General features: G+C 36.4%; 1 protein-coding gene across 3 annotated transcripts; it reads left to right on the plus strand.

The window, feature by feature from the left end:
* The first annotated feature begins 11,066 nt into the window (after positions 1-11,066).
* LOC136265589 (uncharacterized) lies at positions 11,067-21,726 on the plus strand. 3 transcript variants are annotated; one of them, XM_066060471.1, is made up of 8 exons: positions 11,067-11,292; positions 11,348-11,470; positions 11,957-12,021; positions 13,724-14,056; positions 15,566-15,820; positions 18,903-18,962; positions 21,251-21,379; positions 21,440-21,726. In XM_066060471.1, exons 3-8 carry the CDS (start codon positions 11,964-11,966, stop codon positions 21,583-21,585), a joined length of 981 nt encoding a protein of 326 aa, XP_065916543.1. In that variant the 5' UTR covers positions 11,067-11,292; positions 11,348-11,470; positions 11,957-11,963; the 3' UTR covers positions 21,586-21,726. The 3 variants fall into 3 exon arrangements, with proteins under 3 accessions (XP_065916543.1, XP_065916547.1, XP_065916535.1); XM_066060475.1 differs by having other exon boundaries at positions 11,067-11,470; positions 18,906-18,962; XM_066060463.1 differs by lacking the exon at positions 11,067-11,292 and having other exon boundaries at positions 11,308-11,470.
* Positions 21,727-22,130: the final 404 nt, after the last annotated feature.

The following is a 22,130-nucleotide window of genomic DNA, read 5'->3' on the forward strand; positions in this document are numbered from 1 at the left end:
GGCGGAAAAAAGTTTGGCGCCGATTGAAATACTGAATATTCGCCAAAGTTTTTACTCGACGGTACGTAAGGATAATGACAAGGTGTCAACCTCGGTGTCAACTCATCAGTTAAGTAGTGTAGTAAGTGTATAGGTAGCTAGCGTTGTTTTTGTAGCAGTACTTTTGTAGCAATTGATCTAAAGACGTGCTTCGCTATCTCATGCGATTCCGAGCACGAGGCGATGAACTAGCTGATGTGTGAACGGGAAGCCAGTTGGAAATGCTATCCCAAGTAGTGGCTGGAGTGTTTACAACTGTGGGATACACTGATTTTGAAAATCTCCAAAGTCAGCTCAATCTTTATTGCGTGACGTGGTGGTACGAGCTGACCTTCATCTCAAGTTCTAGTTACTCAATGTGCTCGTGTGATCATCTAAAATAATTGGCGAAAAAAAACTTTGGCGAATTGAACTCTATTCACCAAAGTTTTTTGCTGCAAAAGTTTTTTACTATATGGTATACTAAAAGTACTTTTAGTTTTAGTAGTCTGACTAGAACAACAAATGGAACTATATAGAGTATGGATGATAAAGCTAAAACATCCCAAGCACCAAAAGACTGCTGGGCAGCATATTACACTATTAAGAATGAAATCACTTCTGATATAAAAACTCTCATATAAACTAACAGGACAGACTATTTGATAATGAAGGCCATGCGTTAAAAAACTTTGGAAGTATGTAAAAAATTTTACAAAGAGACTGTAACCCACTAAAAGTAATGGGAAACTCTTGGTTGATGGTGCTGAAAAGACTGATACACTAAAAATCCAAAAAAATGCCATTTTATTCAGTGACTAGAGGATCAAACCTTACTACCAGCTGACTTGGAACCTCACATCTCCATGTCAAATATTTCCTTACTATTGATGGCATAGTCACTTACTGCAAAGCTTGGATGTTAACAAATCCCCTGGCCTAATGGAATCACATGTACAGCGGTTGTTCTTAAAACGTGTGCACTAAAGATTGCGGAAATACTACAATATATACAAGTAATTTTTACACAATCAATAACTACAAACTTCCTGATGACTGGCCCTTAGCAAATTTAGTTCCTATCTTTATAAAAGGGGTAAGGTCCTTTCCTAGCAACTACAGACCAATTACATTGACCTCTATTTGTTGTAAGCTAATGGAGCATGTTTTGTACACTTTAATAATGAATCACTTTACTCAACACTGAATCCCGAGATGGTTTTAGACAAGGACATTCATGTGAAATGCAGCTAATTAAGGATGTGCACTTGACCAATGAAAATAGGCAGAGCTTATTATGCTTGACTTCCGAAAAGTGTTCCTCATCAAAGACTACTATGTAAACTAAAGAAATATGGTATTGGTGGTCAGGTGCTTGAGTGGATATCACTCTGGTTAACAAACAGAATACAACGTGTTACTGTTGATGGTACTGCATCTAAGTGATTAAGTCCGGAGTTCCCCAGGGCATTGTATTGGCTTTCTTATCTACTTGGTGTTTCTTCAACATTGAGATTATTTGCATGACTATTTTGTGTGTGATTGATTCCAAAAGAGATACCAAGATACAAGACATTAATCTAATTACTGAATAGTGCGAACACTGGAAAATGAGATTGAACATAGATAAATACAGATCCTTTAGTCCACTTCTTACAAGCAATCTTATTGATAGTCAGACCCTGAAAAGTGTAAACCAATTTAACATCCTTACTTAGGAGTGATGCTTGACAAAAACAATGACCTTTATTGCACATAACAACACTGTCTAAAGCATCTAAAGTACTTAACTGAAACCTTTCAAACAACTAAAGAAGCTGCAGCTGCCTTTGTTGTAGTCTTAGAGTATTCCAGCACTGTAGCTATGGGACCTCTATCAAACAGTTTACGTTACCAAAGATTCAAAGGCTGGTACTAAATAACTACTGTAATTTACTTTTTTTTGCAAAATAATTTTCGTATGCAAAACGTGTTTGAAAATTTCTAACATGATAATTTTTACATAAGATTGAACTACTCTAATAGAGCAGTCATTCATGTAAATCATGCATAAATATTAAATTTTTACACACAAAAAAAATATCATGAAAATTGAATGATAGATGCAGCAGTGTAACATCAATGCTCCAATAATTGCAATGGTCCACTTGGAAGAGAGACACAAGAAAGCTAAACTATCCCTGCTCTACAAAGCTAACAATAACCTTATTGCACTTCAAGTACTACCATACTAGCTACCAGACATGTCCTAATTAAACAATCAATCCTCTTTTCCACATCCGTTGACCAGAACATCTTCATATGTGACTGAATTTGACAAAACAAGGCTTCCACACACATCCACTTTTATGAGTTCAAATCACCATAACTCAATGTAGGAGGATGACATTAGTTTCAAATTTTGACCTGGAATTGTACAATGCTATGGAAGAATTGAGTGAAAATTTAGGTCAACGACTTACTAAGTAGTCAAGTCACAGTTGGTTAAAGTCAGAAAATTGGATGCGTGTGGAAGCCTTTTTTTTGTCAAATTCAGTCACATATACAGGGCTGTAGTCAGACTTTTATCTGGGTAGTTTCTTTTAGAAGAAAAGTGGACCTTTTATATGGCATAATGCAGATTACATTATGGTGTGTGCACCCAGCATGCTGAAACTAGGGGGTCTGGGAGCATGCCCCCCAGGAAATTTTTTTGAAAATTGATACTAAAAGGTATTTAGTGGCATTTCAGTCAATAAATAACAATTGTTTAGGTAAGCTCAAGACCATGCAGCTGTATGGAAAATACCTCTACTGCTACTGTACTTATATTCGACTGAATTTGGAAAATCACCCATACGGGCATGCATGAAATAATTAGAATTTCATGTTAGTGAGTTACTATTAAGAGGATGGTACGTACAGTTTAAAAAATATTTCAAGAATTTTCTTGTAATTTAAGGCATTAAGAATGGCTTACAATCATTAACAAGTAGATTTACACAGTAAATCGTGTTATTTGATCATTAAATATTTTAGGTGTCAAATGCACCCATATGGTTGATTTTCCAAAGTTCCGTCACTTATACTGTCTGCACATGCATGTGTCTAAATAATATACAGTATTGGAATGTCACAGTGAATAAAAATGGGCAAGATTGAGCACTCTGTCATGATCAACAGGGGCAGTGGAGCAGAACAAAGAGTGTCTTAAACAATGAAATTTGCATATTGCATGGAGTTGAACATGGATGCTATTTGTGGGCTCTGCATGGAGGGGCTTGTACACCGAAATGTTTACGGTATTTTTGATGAAAGCTCAAGTTTAGACCACCTCAATATGTTTTCGTAAATAAATTAAGTAGTTATGTACAGCTTTTAAAAGAAAATGTAATTGTGAATGTTTTATTAGAGTGGTTGACTGCTCTATTAGAGTATCTTGATTTTGCATTGCATTAAATACAAGCACTGAATGAGCTACTCGGAGCACTTAATTTAACTTCTTATTAACGGTGTAGCTAATGGACTTTTGCTACTGAAAATTTGGACTTGTATATATATACTAAAATTGTGGACCTTTTTGGTAAAATTGTAAACCTATTTGCTAAAATTGTGGACTTTTTACTGAAATTGTGGACCTTTTTTCCAAGAGGGCGATTCTTCAGAACCCCCAATCCCCCTGGCTACAGGCTTGATATATGAACAGTTTCTACCCCAAAACAAGTAAGAAATAGAACACATTACCATCAAGCACAGCAGCATCCAATTCATTAACTAGATTTCGATCTAGCATAGTCAATTATTAAATAATTAATGCAATTGTAAATTATAATCTAATCCAAAACAGCCAAGCTGTAAAAAAAGTGTGCGGCCCTCAGAAAGGCTATGGTGAAAGAAGATGTGAAATCCAAGGTGGCGGCCAAGAAATGGCTGTGATGGTAGGTTAATGGTAAAAATTTTAATAAAGACAATTCAGGTGAATTTTTGTGCCGCTTCACAAAATTTACCTAAATTGTCATTATTAAAATTTTTACCATTAACCTACCATCACAGCGATTTCTTGGCCGCCACCTTGGATTTCACATCTTCTTTCACCATAGCCTTTCTGAGGGCCGCACACTTTTTTTACAGCTTGGCTGTTTTGGATTAGATTTCATTTCTTTTTGTATTTGTATACCAGCTTTGGGACTTTTTTAACCTACGTTTTTTTCTTTACTACAGGAAGAAGAAAAGATGAAGTAGATGTACTTTAAATATTTTATCAGTAAATGTACAAATTATATATACTGTATAATACATATTTGACCGCATTTGCGAAAAGGGGTCTTCCACACACATCCAATTTGCCAACTTTGACAATTGATAACTTCAGATTGGAAAGAGCTATTGCCTTGATATTTGGGCAGTAGTGCGCACCACTATAGCTGAATACATGGTGAAATTTTCAGGTTAATATGTTACTTGAACACTGAGGTATGGTCTCCAACGTTTACGGAATTGGATGTGTGTGGAAGACCCCTTTTCGCAAATCCGGTCACATATATTGATTACAGAAATCTCCATGGTGGTTTCTTTGTAACTGAACACTCTACAAGGTGACTTCTTCTAATTGCTCTCTCTACAGGGTGAATTGTTTGTAGCTGAACGATCTACAATGTAACTTCTTCTAGCTGATCTCTCTACAGGGTGATGTGTTTGTAGCTGAATTTTGTATAGGTGATTTGTTTGCAGCTGAGCTCTTTACAGAATGGTTTCTTTGTAGCTGAACTCTCTAAAAGGTAACTTCTTCTAACTGATCTTTCTACAGGGCAATTTGTTTCTGGCAGAATTTTCTACAGGGTGATTTCTTTGCAGCTGAACTCTCTACATGGTGGTTTCTTTGTAGCTGAACTCTCTACAAGGTAATTTCTTCTAGCTGATCTCTCTACAGGGAGATTTGTTCGTAGTTGAATTCTGTACAGGTGATTTGTTTGCAGCTGAGCTCTTTACAAAATGGTTTCTTTGTAGCTGAACTTTCTCCAAGGTAACTTCTTCTAACTGATCTTTCTACAGGGTGATTTGTTTGTAACTGAACTATCTACAAGGTAATTTCTTCTTGCTGATCTCTCTACAGGGTGATTTGTTTGTAGCTGAATTCTGTACAAGTGATTTGTTTGCAGCTGAGCTCTTTACAGAATGGTTTCTTTGTAGCTGAACTCTCTACAGGTGATTTGTTTGCAGCTGAACTCTCTAAATGGTGATTTCTTTGTAGCTGAACTCTCTACAATGTGACTTCTTCTAGCTGAACTGTCTACAAGGTGACTTGTTTCTAGCTGATCTCTCTACAGGGTGACTTGTTTCTAGCTGAACTCTCTACAGGTGATTTGTTTGTAGCTGAACTCTCTACATGGTGGTTTCATTGTAGCTGAACTCTCTACAAGGTAACTTCTTCTAGCTGATCTTTTTACACTGCATATTTGTTTGTAGCTGAGTTCTCTACAGGGTGATTTGTTTGCAGCTGAACTCTCTACATGGGAGTTTCATTGTAGCTGAACTCTCTACAATGTGACTTCTTCTAGCTGAACTCTCTACAGGTGATTTGTTTGCAGCTGAACTCTCTACATGGTGGTTTCTTTGTAGCTGAACTCTCTACAAGGTAACTTCTTCTAGCTGATCTTTCTACAGGGTGATTTGTTTGTAGCTGAATTCTCTACAGGGTGATTTATTTGCAGCTTAACTCTCTACAAGGTGACTTCTTCTAGCTGAACTCTCTACAGAGTGATTGATTTTTTTTGCAGCTGAACTCTCTACATGGTGGTTTCTTTGTAACTTAACTCTCTACAGGGTGATTTGTTTGTAGCTGAACTCTCTACAGGGTGATCTGTTCATAGCTGAACTCCCTATAAGGTAACTTCTTCTAGCTAATCTTTCTACAGGGCGATTTGTTTGTAGCTGAGTTCTCTACAGGGTGATTTGTTTGCAGCTGAACTCTACATGGTAGTTTCTTTGTAGCTCTACAATTTGACTTCTTCTAGCTGAACTCTCTACAAGGTGACTTGTTTCTAGCTGATCTCTCTACAGGGTGACTTGTTTCTAGCTGAACTCTCTACAGGTGATTTGTTTGCAGCTGAACTCTCTACATGGTTTATTTCTTTGTAACTGAACTCCCTGCAAGGTGACTTCTTCTAGCTGATCTCTCTACAGGGAGATTTGTTTGTAGCTTAACTCTCTACAGGCCGATTTGTTTGTAGCTGAACTCTCTACATGATGGTTTCTTTGCAGCTGAACTCTCTACAAGGTGATTTCTTCTATAGCTGATCTTTCTACAGGGTGATTTGTTTGTAGTTGAACTCTCTACATGATAGATTCTTTGTAGCTGAACTCTCTACAAGGTGATTTCTTCTATAGCTGATCTTTCTACAGGGTGATTTGTTTGTACCTGAACTATCTACATGATGGTTTCTTTGTAGCTGAACTCTCTACAAGGTAACTTCTTCTAGCTGATCTCTCTACAGGACAATTTGTTTGTACCTGAACTCTCACATGATTGTTTCTTTGAAGCTGAACTCTCTACAAGGTGATTTCTTCTAGCTGATCTTTCTACAGGGTGATTTGTTTGTAGCAGAACTCTCTACAAGGAAACTTCTTCTAGCTGATCTCTCTACAGGGAGATTTGTTTGTAGCTGAACTCTCTATACATGATTTGTTTGCAGCTGAATTCTCTACATGATGGTTTCTTTGTAGCTGAACTCTCTACAAGGTAACTTCTTCTAGCTGATCTCTTTACAGGGTGAATTGTTTGTAGCTGAATGATCTACAAGGTAACTTCTTCTTACTTATCTCTCTACAGGGTGATTTGTTTGTAGCTGAACTTTCTACAAGGAAACCTCTTTTAACTGAGCTCTGTACAGGGTGAATTGTTTGTAGCTGAACTATCTACAAGGTAACTTCTTCTAGCTGATCTCTCTACAGGATGATTTGTTTGTAGCTGAACTATCTACAAGGTAACTTCTTCTAGCTGATCTCTCTAAAGGGTGATTTGTTTGTAGCTGAATTCTGTATAGGTGATTTGTTTGCAGCTGAGCTCTTTACAGAATGGTTTCTTTGTAGCTGAACTCTCTACAAGGTAACTTCTTCTAGCTGATGTATCTACAGGGTCACTAGTTTGTAGCTGAATTCTCTACATGGTGGTTTCTTTGTAACTGAACTATCTACAAGGTGACATCTTCTAGCTGATCTTTCAACAGGGTGATTTGTTTGTAACTGAACTCTCTACAAGAAAACTTCTTCTAACTGATGTCTGAACAGGGTGAATTGTTTGTAGCTGAACTCTCTACAGGGTGATTTGTTTGTAGCTGATCTCTATACAGGTTACTTATTTCTAACTGATCTCTTGAATTCTGTTCAGGGTGACTGCTCTATTAGGATGACTGCTCTATTAGAGTATCTCGATCTCGCACTTGCTACACCAAGTTGGATTTCGTGTTATAACTCCGTGGCTTTAAGTCTGATTCTTCTACACCATTGAAGAGCCTTTCTAAGATGATAACTCCATCTGTACAGCGATTTTCAAAGCATTACTCCAAGTGGTTTATCTGGTAGGCGTGGCAAGCATAATAATAATAATAATAAAATTAAAAAATTAAAAATTAGCTAATCTCGATTGCGTAATTGTTACACACTGTTGATTTTTTCGCTGTATCTTCCTGGTTTTTAGCTCGATTTCTTTCAAACCACAAAAGGTTTGAGGTTCAATAGTTAACCTATTCACCCACCGATTTTCAGCTTCTTCCCATACGCGGTTTACCCTTTAGGCGTGACAACATATTGGTGTTATTTTTCGTGCATAATCGCTCATAACTCTTTGCCTGTTTATGGTATTCCAGCCAAAGTTGGTACCGAGATGCGCCTTTATACCCCCCTTCTGTGTGCCAAATTTCAAGGCAATCGGATAACGCGTTCGCGTTTTATAGCAGTTTTTTTAAGTGTGCGAAAAGAGGAAGAAAAATAAGAAGAAGAAAAAAAACGAAGAAACTAAGCCAATTTTTGAATTCGCATATCTCAGGAATGCCTGAAGCGATTTCGCTCAAATTTGGAATGTGGAGTGCTGAAGGTGGAGGGAATCTACACAGCAAAATTTGTCTTGTTTCATCAAGGCAGCACAGAGCTACGGAGGTGCGAAAATTGCGTTTTCTTTCTTCCTGTCAATATACTCACGGGGTTGCGCGCCGGCTTCTTGGGCCGCACGACACACTACCGTGTGTCTTGATAATATCCTTCTTTTTTTTTCCTGGGTGTATCTGATCAAGCAGTGCTATCTATATGATAAATACATAAATAAGACTAACTATTATCTAAGAAACTAAGCTACTGTTCCTCTCATTGTATATTATAAGATCCCAGCAGCAAAGACATTGAAGAATTAGAATATGAAAACATTTTTAGAGTTGATATGAGATATGATGCAAAAAAAAAATTGCCTCCATATTGGTTTCTATTACGTAAATTGCTCTAACACCTACTGTACAACTGTAGCATAAATGTTTCGGGGGGGTTGGGGGCATTTTCAATGTTGTAACAAAAATTTTGCAGATTTGCAAACATTAATTATATATGATATTTCAAGGATAGCATTTTTACTGGTGACCACTAAACCTCGAACTAAACAAAAATCCCCACTCAACTAATTTAGGATGTACAGTATTCAATGCTTTTAAGAGACCAGATTTGCAAAACGGGTCTCTCTCTCTTACACACACATCTAATTTATTAACTTTTCAGATTAGAAAAAGCTACTGATTTTAAATTTGGTCAGTAGCAAGTGTCAGCATAGTAGCTTAATAAATGGAGAAATTTTCAGGTTTATAAGTTTATTGAACACGATGTTACGATCTTTCCACTACGTTATATGATCTTTCAAGTTTATAGAATTAGATGTGTGTGGAAGACCCCTTTTCACAAATCTGGTTGCATATTTGTGACTGGATTTGCAAAACCACACACACATATACTGTAATTTACTAATTTTGACAATCCATAACTGCTTCAGACTAGAAAAAGCTAATCCCTTGAAATTTGGTCAACATACCGCTGTAGCTTAATGGATGGAGAAAATTTCAAGTTTATTATGTTACATGAAGTTTAACCAGTTAAACTAGGATAATGTTACATTCAAGCATGCGTGAGTATGTTGACATGCGCAATATACTTTCCTAATTATTGTCTACACTTCTCATGTGTGCACTCTCCTCTCCAGTCATGGTGGAGCTTTTGAGGTTAGCCACTTATGTGTTACAAGAAAACGAGCATGTAGAGGTGTTAGAACATGTGGTGTAATGAATTTTGTGGCAGATACAATAGTTTGCCTTATAAAGGCATTACTCCCCTACCTGGTGATTTGAGCTAGTGCACCTGGCTCACTATTTCCTTCAGAGAGTAAAGCACCCCCAGTTTAGACTCTCCTGTCTACTTTATTAAAGAAAGCAGGACTTAGATGACTAACAACACAACACTCACAGTTTTAGGATCGGTGCCACCAATTCTGAAAAAGATTTCAGATACGTATATCCAATTGCTGAGTTGATGGAAGAGTTCAGCATTTCAAAGATATATCAAAACACCTACAAATGTCCTTACAAGACTAGATTGCATCCACTCCTGATGCCCCACCAGTGTAGCACCCTTTCTGGTCCAAGAACCTAAACTGCATAACCTGACCAATGATCCACCAACAGTATTTATAACCAAAAATTGATTTATATACACTATTACATGCATGTGTAAATTATATCCACACACTTACATAATTTCTGTGTACATTCTTTATGAGATTTACTATACAGGGTACTTCGTCATACATACAGTAATATCAGTAAAACTTCCATGTGTTATACAGGGATATAATTGCACGCTTGTATAACTATACGTGTATAGACACATTCTGACATTCACAGCATCACACTTGGGAATGTTCTTTATGGTGGATGTGCAGGGAATATCCCAGAAGTTTCTTCCTTTTTCCTTTAGTATAGTTCCTGTGGCTTGGAGGGAAAAGACAGGTACCCATGCAGAACTTCTCGTGGATTCAGAGAATGCTAGAATCCCCAAGCATTCCTACCTCCAAGTCTTCACTGTAAAACATGCCGTATACATTATGTAAGAAATAGTTAACTGTTGGAAGGGACTTATTTGAGACTTAAGAGAAGAATCCAAGGAACCCTGCATACCTACCAAAACAACCACCATCTGTTGATGGTGGAAACCCGTTCGCAACAGGGTAAGACCCACCAGCTGAGTTAAACTGATAAGCAACATTAATTGAATACTAAGTTATGGTCTTCCAAGTACATAAAATTGGATGTGTGTGAAAGACTCCTTTTCACAAATCTGGTCACATTTGTGAGCTTGCTCTGTGCTTATCTTAGGAAACTGCCCCTCCCAAAACAAACTACAGACCAGATATCAGTTCCTGTGGTATGCGCTTGTACAAAGAGGTGTGTTAATTACTACAAAGCTCAGTTCTTTTAAAGTACATGCCCTTATCGGTTCCCTACTTCCTATTTTGTATTGGTCCTATACTTCTTCCAAATAAACTTTTAAGGCATCTTTTAGGTTAGAGATGCTTTGTAAAATGGTATTTGGGTGAGTGCTCTATTAAGATGTTGGCAATCTCTATCACAAACCACTCTACCATGGTTCATGATAAGCTACAGTACATACAAGATTAGTCTTTCATAACTATATGACATAATTTAGGAAAACCGTCAATTTATGCACATGAACAGATTGTGAGATACGTGAATTTAAACATTTTACTCCAGTATAGCTTTTGAAGGCAAAGTGCAGTGAGTTTGAAGTTTTCACCATGAATGTATCCAACCATATCATTTAACTCGCTTTATTCCATAGCAAGCTAGCTACTGATATAACCATGATTTTGAGCAGCACTTTTCATGATGGAAAGTGCAACAAAAGCACATTACCATGGGTGGTGGTGGATGGGTAATTGGTAAACCAACAGAAAATGGCTCAGTAAGTCATTTGTAGTCTCCGGTCTTGATATTGGGCTCTCAAGACCACCAGTGCCACTGAAAATGAAAGAAGTGCAGATTAAAACCATCTGGACAACTGTCCAAGTCTCTAGCCCATGTTTCAGCTGGACAGTGGAATTTCAAGGTGCCAGAATGTTCCCAGTAGCTGGCACACTTCTCTAGAGTTCCATTCATTGAAAACAGACTGAGAAAACCAGTGGTACAAATATGTAGTACATTGGTATAGCTATCCATTCACAGTGAAAAGTGAACTTCACTAGTACTGGTGTGTGCAAAGGTAGATGATTTCAAAGATTTGATCACGTTCTATTCGTTGGTAGTTTTACTAACTTCAGTTTCACTTCATGCTTCAGTTGCTACTTTTGATATAAACAACTAACTAAAGGTGCTCATTTAAACTGATCCTTCAGAAAGGCTAGTACAGATAAAAGAATTACAGAAAGGTACTGTATGTTATGAGAAACAAATACTTTATTGTACTGATTACTACTGTAAAAGTATGGTTAACCCTGGATGATATCCCTTTTATTACTCATGTTCACAACTGTAAAACAATGCCGGCTAGTCTCAAAATCACCTAGTATTAATGTGCTATAAATTAAAAGTAATTGGGAAGGAATAAATAGCAGAGGTAGATACAAGTGATACACATGAACACTACTCCCCTTTGTTCATATAAACTATAATTATGTCTTCATATCAAAGTAGTGAGATGTGTTAAGTAAACTGGGAGGACTGATGATGTTAGCAAGGTTTGTAGTGGCTGGGGAAATAACTACCCCATGTTGCTGCATCAAAAAAGCAAAATGATGTAAAAATCTATAGCCTTTGAAATCCCTACTGGAACTGTTTCGTATAAGCATAGCTGTGACTAATATTATATATATGTTATGTAATCATATATTACATGTATGTGTGTTTATTTTCAGAAAAGTAATGGAGATCCAACTTTTTATAGTGATTATTTGTCTTGGTGAAGCAACAATAACTGCAGGTAATAATGTGTATGTAGTAGTCAGCACTATGGTGTATATCATGCTTGTATTATGTGTCCAAACAGATCCACATTACCCCCCTGTACATATCAGGCAAAATCAAACTAACACCATCAGTGGATAGCTCTGTACACTACCATATTATCGGCTTTGACTCTAAGTATATTAACAGCTGTATAAATACATACCTGAGGCTGGTTTTAACAGACATCTTTTCTGGGTGATGTGGCAAGCTCTAATGGTGATTTCTGGCCTTGTTAAGGGCTTGGCTTGAGGTGAATCAGTGATGCATTCTGATGGCTATAGTTGGCCAAGTGTTTTCTGTGTTGATTTTACTGAACATTAGGAGCCAGCACACCCCTGTAATCCATCTCTTTGTGAACACTTGTGAAACTACTTTGCTCATCCAACTCATCAAATTTTCTATCTAATTTGGCAAGAAACTTTACATTTACAAGTAGTTACTTAACAAGTACTGGAAATGGTCTGGAAGGTACAATTGATGAGTTTTTTTGTGTAAATTTCCTATACTAGGGCTGGGACATAGTTTCGGAAGTTTCAGAACCTTTGAAGTTTTTGTAACCTTTGATGGTGATTTTCCCCTCCTAAGCTTCATAACCTTGGATACTGGTTTGTCTAATCTCATTATTATTAACCAACTTTGGAGCTTTCTTGCAAGAAGCTTCAGAGGTTAAGGTTTGACCCTCATCCCAGCCCTATTTCATATTTTTAAGCATACTCACTACTCTTGGCAAGGTATAATGGCTTGACTTCTTTAAAACTGTTTAGCTTGAAACTTCTAATGGATGACTTTCCCAAAATCCAGTCATATATACAGTATCACTTTTCAACAATTGTATTGCTCTAAATAAATCTTATAAAATTATCAAACAAGTACACAGAAAAATTTGGAATTTTCAACTAGAGTAGGGACCATAACACATTGATAAAAAGTATTGAAATAAGCTTGAGTAGTGCACGATATTAACTCACAGTAAAACAATAAGAAGTGTTATATCCCTACTGTGCATTTCCATTATGGTATCTTGAGCACAGTAGGGATATAATACTTCCAAATTTTTCTGTTTGAAAAGCACCTCTGATATCAAAATAGCCACTATGACAAATACGGACGATTTCCATCATGAAGGGAAGCCATCATGTTCTATCGCCAAATTGACACTTTTCGCTGTCAGCAAAGATGAATGGAACACAAAGGAGGACATTGGTAAGTCCATGAAGAATGCATTGTACGTACTGCTGTATGCCAAAAGGCATCTGTTGGGCCAAAGCGACATCAAACAGTGAGAAAATCAAGCCCGTAGCCTTAGCCGTTATCGAGTTACACTTGTCTGAAGGCATCAGTCAGTCAGTCAGTCAGTTGCTTACTTACTCAGTCAGTAGAAAATTCCATTAAATAAATAATTTTTAAAATTCCATAGCAACTTGTTGAATGCATTTTGGGTCGATCTGAAAGCTTGTTTGGGCTTACAGTAGTTTCACCTAACCAATACTGCCTGATCATAGTTTAGGGAAATTGAGGCTGTTTTTTGGATGATATTATTTCGTAGGCCACACCTACTCCTTTATGGTCCCTACTATACACTAATATCATAGTGTATGATACATGTACACCTTTCAACCTACATATGAAATACTTTGCACTCCATAATAATGATCGGTGTTGTTATTGTTCTTTAGCTGTGATCATCACTAATGGTCCACAAGACACTACAGTGTGCGTAAATCAATTTGCTAGCATTTCATGTGGATTTACTGGAGCTGATCCTAACCTGGTAGTGCCCAACTGGCATATCATGAAGAGGACAAAAACTGGAGCATATAAGTTTTATCGTGAAACTATCAGTGTTGGATCTGACAGTAATATTGATGGGCTAAAGTGGATAGCTGATCCACTTAATGGAAACAATAGTGTGTTGAGAGTTGGTCCAGTGGATAAGGCTGATGACCAGTCATCATATCAGTGTAGTTTTGGCAGTGTAGACAGTAGTATTGGAGTATTGACAGTATTAAGTGAGTTATTGCTGTAGGTACTCTATCATCCAGAGGAGATGGGTCATCATTTGGGTTAGAATAAAAAAAAATCTTTTCAGACCAGTTACAACATATTAAATATGTAGTCTTGCATGGCCAGACTGCTTTTTTTTCCTTTTAAAGTGATGATTGGTGGAAAAAAGCTCTGGTTTTCAGTTTTCAGAGATATTGATTGGCCAGGATGGAAAATAAAAGAAGTAGCTATTGATGAAGTGCAAATCACTATATGATTGCTGGTCTAACTAGTGTGCTAGAAACTATAAGACCCTCAAGCTCCAAACCAGTATCTAACCATTGAACCAGCTAGCTATGTATAGGGCCTTTAGTTTGTACCTCATTTTGTTACTGAAGCAGCCTCTATTATACTGAAGTAATAAAGTGAAGAAAAAAGTTAAAGCTGAACCTAACCCTAATGCTATCTAAAATTTCAAGTATGTTGGCAATGCATGTTCAGGTACTGCTTTATTTCTGTGTTCAGTTATAGGCACTCATTGCTTTGTAAGTGATAGTATAGTGACTCAGCTAGACGACTGATGATATTTCTGTATGTAACTGACCATCATACATCCAATGATACATGATATAATGTGTACCTGTAGTGAGCTCAGTGTTAACTTATTGGCCAAGGAGGATAATAATATATTTTATATTTATCATGTATACTATACTAGTATATCTAGTAATAACACTGAAGGTGATTATTGACTGTGTTATGATAGCAGGTGTTATAAGTGAAATATATTCTCTTTTGTGCAGGTTATACACTTTCAGTTTCTATATTATGCACAACACTTAACCAGCTGCCAATGAATATGATGTTACATGTAATGTTGGCAAAGACGTAACCTGTATGCATTTGTGTAGAACATGCATAACTCAATTTTTTGCTAGCTATACAGTTTGCAACAATATACAGTAAACCATATTTTACTCATTCAGTGTGTACATACGTACATGTAATGACAACACTTTGTTAAAATAAAGCACCGAACATATGGAATAGTCATTAGTAGACTTTAACTTGGTGTTATTCATTAACTACAGTTTTTATTTTAATTTAATATTCAATGAAATTAAGCTATGTAAGCTATATTCTAATATATCATTGTAAAATTATTATTTTACAGGGAATCCATTATAATTACTGTATGTATTGAAATAATTATAATTGCAATTAACAAATCTAAATACATGTCATTGGAGAGTTTAATACTGTAGTTTATAGTACAATTATTCCCATATGCTCCTAATAGACTATATATAGGATATCTGTTATTACAACAAAATAAGTTGATGGTTTCAGTTAAATTATGATATCCATTGTGAAGAGGTGACATATACCTGTAATTTAAATTATTATCTGACAGTACAGTATATAGGTGAAATGTTATACTCTTATAGAGCAGACACTGGTTGTAGATTTTGTAGATATGATATGTAGCTATATTGCTCCGATGAATAATTTATGAAATACAATATGCATTGCAGATATACCAGTTATTACTGGAATTTCAGTGATTCAAACTAACACTGCCATTGTTATCTCATGGACCAGTGTTCATGCAGTGACCTACAGAGTATCACTGGCTGGTGGTGGAGTGACAACATCAATCATCTTCACTAATAACACTCAGTACACTTTTCATGGAATTATTATGAACAAACGATATAGGATAACTGTCATTCCCATAAACTGGATATGTCAAGGAGGAGGGATGGTGTTAGCATGGTTACCTCACACAGGTATTTGTGCTAGAAGTATATAAGGATCATAATTACAGTGTGTATTGCATAACTTACTGTAATGTGGAATATCCTCAGAATTACATTTATATAAATGGTTGCAAAATCAAAGTAAGCAGCCAAGATTATCAATAAAATTTAATATCAGTACACAAATTGTAATAATACAACCTCACAGTGTTGTTATAACAATGTAAACCTCTCCTTCATGGTTGTTGTTCAATTGAAGAAACTAGTATTAGATCTCATGACAAGTTTTGTTGAGGTGATTGGACAATTAGTTAAATACATTGAATTGACTTTATTTAGATGAACTTTTATGGCTGAAGAGTTCCTTCAAATTCGCTATGCAGATTGCCAAACTGAAAGCATGCCAAAATGATTCCATTTAGTGCAGGGTACATGTACAGTATATGTACATCCATGGCCATGGATGCTTATGCTGAAAATTACTTACAGAAAATAATTACATTGCACTAACTTCTTGAGTTTGTCAAACACTCCACAATGGCGGATCCAAGATGGGTATTTGGGGCAAATGCCCCCCCCCCTACCTTGTGGAGGAGCCATACTTCTGATTAAAATACTAAACTTTATGCCAGGCCAAGATCAGCTTATAAAACTCACAAAATTATGCACATTTTACCAGCATTTAATACGAATTCACCTGAAACTAAAGCGAACCAAAATCAAACTAACTATGAAATTGCCACCCAGCACCCTCGTGCATACTAAGCGCCTCTAAAAATAATCATCGTGTTGCTGTGTTTAAGACATTCAGAGCCTTTTAAACAGCTTTAAAGACTTTGCAGCCATCTGCAAAGGCCAAAACAGTAAAAATCAACAGTGAAATACTACTAAGAGGTGTATTATATGCTGTTTCAAAAATGTAGCAACTAACAAGAGGATCTGGCTCTCCCTAACCAGCTACAACTTGCCTATTTGTGCCCCTCCTCTTGCCAGGTCCTGGATCCGCCCCTGCTCCATCATCATTGAATCCACAATTCGTGCTTTTTCTCTCACCAATTCCTGTTTTATTAGGTTAAGGCTGCAGCACAAGTTGCTGTCAGACCTTCAGTGCTAGTCAGGGGCGGAGAACAGTACTCAAAAGTGGGGGGCAAGTCATCCACCAGACACCACCACACTCACCACTTTATCCAACCCAGTACACGGTCCAGTTATTATCAACATGCTTTTTTTCCAAGAACAATCAAAGATTGGAACAGCTTGCCAGTATCTGTCATAGAATCAGAAAACATAGATACATTTACTAATTACTTATTGTCTATCTAATTGTTTGCTGTATATCTTATGTGTATGTGTGATTTCTTTGGGGTGTTGATCGCCCCCTGGGCGCATCGGCAATTGCCGTCTGCCCAGTAACAAAAAAAATAAATTAAATAAAATAAGTCATGTGGGTTGACTGTAAGTTACAAAGTGTTTTAAAATCATTAACTGTACCTTAGTGTGCTTTGCACCCTAGCATGCAAAACATGCCAATACTAAGGAGGTCTGGGGACATACCCCCACAGGAAAATTTTGAGATTTAGATGCTTTGAGATTGAATCTGAGAGCAGTTTTAGTGGAATGTGTGTACTTGAATAGGATACTTCTATGCAATGACTATCATTGAGTCACTGTACTATTAGATACATCAGTAAATGAAGGCATTTCAGATAGACTCATGCTGTTGATTATACACATATACATATAAGTGTTAGTGAAGACATATTGAATTAATTGCATATAGCAGGGCAAACTTATGATTCTGCTGAATGTTCTATTAGAGTAGTTAGGTGACTGCTCTATTAGAGTATATCGATCTCGTGCACTCCCAGTACTGATTCATGCAGTGTTCCATGCTTGCATAACCTTTAGCACAAATCCCAGTAAATAAAGACAAAGTAAGTTGGCTAATGACTAAAATAGTTGCTTTACTTTGGCAACTGGGCATTGGAAAAAGTGGGGGGGGGGGGGGGGGGGGGGGAGTTGCCCCTTCTATTTCTCCGCCCCTAGTTCTAGTTACTTTTTGCTGTCAGACCTTCAGTGCTGGTCACTGTAAAGCTAATATACAAGCTGGGAAAATGCAACAATATTTACAATCCTTTGAACCCTGTACAGTAAAAAAATATATTAAAATTAATTTGCAATGTATACAGTAGCAACACATTGTGTTAATATCACTCACTTATGTACATTATACATAGACGTGTACAGTGGCGGATACAGGGGAGCTGCAATGGTTTCCATGGAAACCCCTTTGAAAATACCGCACGCCCAAATTAATTTATGGCTCATTGTGTGGATAATAAAATCACCACGAGTTATACATAGTGTATACTTTTTGTACTGGTGAAACTTCATACTTTTGCTTTGAAATTATCATTATGGCGTTTACAGCAGGTAGTGATATTTTTTTTGTTGTTTTGGTCTTTGACTTAGAGGTAGGCTGAAGTTGAGTGGAACCTGAAACCCCCTTTCAAAATTTCTAAATCCACCACTGCTGTTAGTGCTGTACCATGTGACCTGATTTTGGAATATCAATCTTAATGTCACATTTTATAGTTCATATGTAACTGGATTTGACAAATGAAAACCAGGCTTCCACACACATCCAGATTTGTGACTTCAAAGAACTATAACTCAATGTAAAAATAAGCTATCACCTTCAAATTTTGGCCTGTTATTGCAAATGCAATTAGAGGAATTGTAGGTCAATAGCTTGCTGACTGGGTATGTTACAAGTGGTTAAAGTCGAAGAATTGGATGTGTGTTGAAGCCTAGTTTTGTCAAATCTGGTCACATATATTGGACTAGATAGGGAATTTCAAGCTATCAATCAGCTTCACAGCAATTTAAGTCAATAATCAGAATAACACAAAATAAAATAGACCAGAAACAGAATCGGTACCTTGAATTGCAACAAACATGGTGGAAATGATCCAACAAGTCTAATGCTGTCTTGTTGGCAGTAAATTTGATTATTTCATGCTTGACATTAAGACTGATTCACCAGAATTTGGTCAATATTTCCTCTGTGATTGTAAATAATTATGTAATGTTTCCCCCTAAATTAATCAAGCAGTGAACAGAACAACTTCAACTGTGGCAGTAACACCAACTATGAAAGGAAATGGACATGGTAAGGACATATCACATGTGACAGTACAAATAAACGTTTTTTTGCCATTAAAACTTGTGATGTAATATGTCATTAATGCAGTGTACACATGCAAATACAAACTGAGTATAGTGTACAATACTCTATTGTAACTCTCACTACATGCAATACAGTGTATGTGCAGAATATACAGATCAATCCATACTACCCAGGCAAAGTCATTTATAATAATTATAGCAAATAGTTTATCTCACTACCACTGCATGCATATGATGGTAACTTTTTGGTAAATTAGAATTGCTACAGTGTATATTAGGCTGTTTACATAGGCTTGCGCCAATTATGCCAGCATAATTTTGAGCATAATAGGCTAACAAAGGCATCAAGCACAATGCCAGCATAATAGGACAATTTTCAAGATTTTAGCTAGCTAAATGTGCAATGTGCATGCCAAAACAGCAAAACATGAACACACTACACCTTAATACTGCATTTAATATCAAGACAATGTGTAATGTTATTCTGATTATTCACAGTGACACTTCGAGGAAATAAGATTGACATACTCTAATAGAGCAGTCACTTACTCTTCTGCAGTCAAGAAAGGTGATATGTGACCCGGTCTGGAGTCTTATAGCCTTTTCAATTGCATATACTTGGCATCCTGTAACTTGACTTGTGAATGTGGTGTCACCCTGAACTGTGGTCCCCTTATATCCCTAACAAAGCACTATGGCTTGGTGAAATATGAGGAGTTATGATTAGTCAAACTTGACAACTTGGAATGGCTATAAGACCCATTTCGCAGACCGGGTCATATCTACTCTAATAAAACAGCCAAACTCTAGAGCATAATCTTGATTTTGAAAGTATTACTTTGAGCATAATAGGCTAGATTTTTGAGCACTGTCATGATAGGCTATTTTCAAAGCATAATTGTCTCAAGCTAACTCACAAACATTGTAGTGGAGGGTAGGGAGTGAAGACAATGGACTGGTAATAGTGATAAATAATGTTTATGAACATTCAGAGATTTCGAGATAGTTGAATTTATAAGGAACACATGTATTACACTGTTTAGACTATAATGTACGCATCAAGCTATTAGAAGTTGAATGACATGTAGTAGGCTAACAGAAAATTATGTGTTGTTTGGTTGAAGAGATCTATTCCCAGGTGACTAGGGCTGTTATGTGATATAGTGTGTTATGTGATGGTTCTATATTATGTGGAATTTTTCAATCCTTTTATGCGAAGTATGTAATGTTATTGATCCTCTGTGCAACTGACAAAAATGCACCTATTGTTACCATACTTATTTCAGGAAAATATTTAGGCTACAGCCTGAGAACATTATTCGGCATGACATTATTCGATTCAATTACACTGCATTCAAATATTAATTGGCACTGTAGTAACCTGTGACCAGATGGATGAAGCCAACTTAGGAGTTTGAGAGTGGCATATTTATACTCCATTGTGCTTTACCTTACTATCCAAAAACAAACAGAGATTTAACTACTTATTCATGCTTAAAAAATAGTCGATAATTGGTTGTTTTGTTCACAACTATTAATTTTGAATAGTAAAATTTACTATTCATTTCAGCACTACACTGCAACATGGGTTTAAAAAGCAGCTCACAAAAGTAAATGTCCTAGTTATGAAACTAAAAAAATAAAACCAATGAGTGTTAGTGTACATTGTTGCACGATGTATTGTGTGTGGGAGGAGAACCCAAATTCAAGTCACATACCCTATAATTGCTGTAGTTCTGGTTCTAACTAGTCATTGTGCCAAACTTTGTTTTTCCTTTCACATTATGTTAGAAATAGGCCTGAGTCAAATGTGCTCAAAATTTTGCCCAAAATGCTTTAAGGAAATTCCCAAAATTTTCACCTATTATGCTCATTAAGTGTTACCATTATGTTTCCTAGGTTAACAACATTTCTTGCAATTATCTTGAAACATTTTGATCAGTGAACGCTCTATTAGAATATTTCACTACAAAATGACTGTTCTATTAGAGAGTATTGATCTAAAGAGCTTATAATATATACAGTACATCTGAGTGCTGTATTGTAGTTTGCAGCTTCCATTGACTTTTCTATCAGAGAGTATCAATCTATTCTCATGGAATTAAGTTCCATAGTTTGAAATATCCACCTAGTATGCTAGCATTATGCTGGCATAGCACTCCAGCCTATCATGCTTTTTATTATGCTGGCATATTTGACACAGGGCTAGTTAGAAAGTACATATCTGTAACAAATGATGTTTTAGCTATATATAATTTTACTGTGCACTAGGTCGTAGGCATGGAAAGAAAGCAGCAATTATCATTACAACTATTGGACTGTTGATACTATTAATCATGGCAGCTATCATTGTTTTGGTCTTGGTTAAATATCGATACAAGCTTCATTTTGGAAATTGCAGTGAGCTAAAGAGAATACAAAAATCCATTGTGTAATTATGACATTGTTGTTTTCCTGTAGAACCTAAACATCTTGCTAATCAGAATCGTCGTAATCCAGATACTGTAACAGTAATGTCTTCAAATTATGTTCCCATAAGTACCAGTAACCCTGCAGTACCACAACAAGATACTTACCCTGATTGTGATGGTGTACATGGGGACTAATCCAGTTTGTGTGATAGTTTAATGTGAACCAAGATGATTAGAATACACAGTTTAATATACGTATGTGATGTTATACTTTAATATTACTGGATATTGTCTAGTGTTACAGATAATATTGTTGTTGTATATTTATCATGTGAATTGCTGAGTTCTCTGCATCACAACTCAAATAAATAAAAGCTGTATCTTGTATAATATCATTGTATTAAAACAAATTGTCTCATATAAAAATTTTGTGTTATACACTGTACACCCGTATGCACTCGAATCATTCAAAGTTTAGCAACGTGATACAAACCTCCAGCTTTATGTTCTAACAGGGTCAAAAAATTATGACTGGGGTTTTCTTTTATGTTACTACGTTTGACTGTACACAGGGGCGTACCCAGGATTTTCCAAGTGGGTTTCCAAATTACGTATTTTGGTAGTGATAATAAGTTATAGCTTTGCACTCAGGGTAAAGCCCCAGCCATCAGTGCATTATAAACATTAAAATTCTTCACACTTTGCTAGATTTATGATTTATATGTGACTGCTCTATTAGA

The sequence above is a fragment of the Dysidea avara genome, chromosome 1 (assembly GCF_963678975.1).
Source record: "Dysidea avara chromosome 1, odDysAvar1.4, whole genome shotgun sequence".
In the NCBI taxonomy this organism is placed as follows: domain Eukaryota; kingdom Metazoa; phylum Porifera; class Demospongiae; order Dictyoceratida; family Dysideidae; genus Dysidea; species Dysidea avara.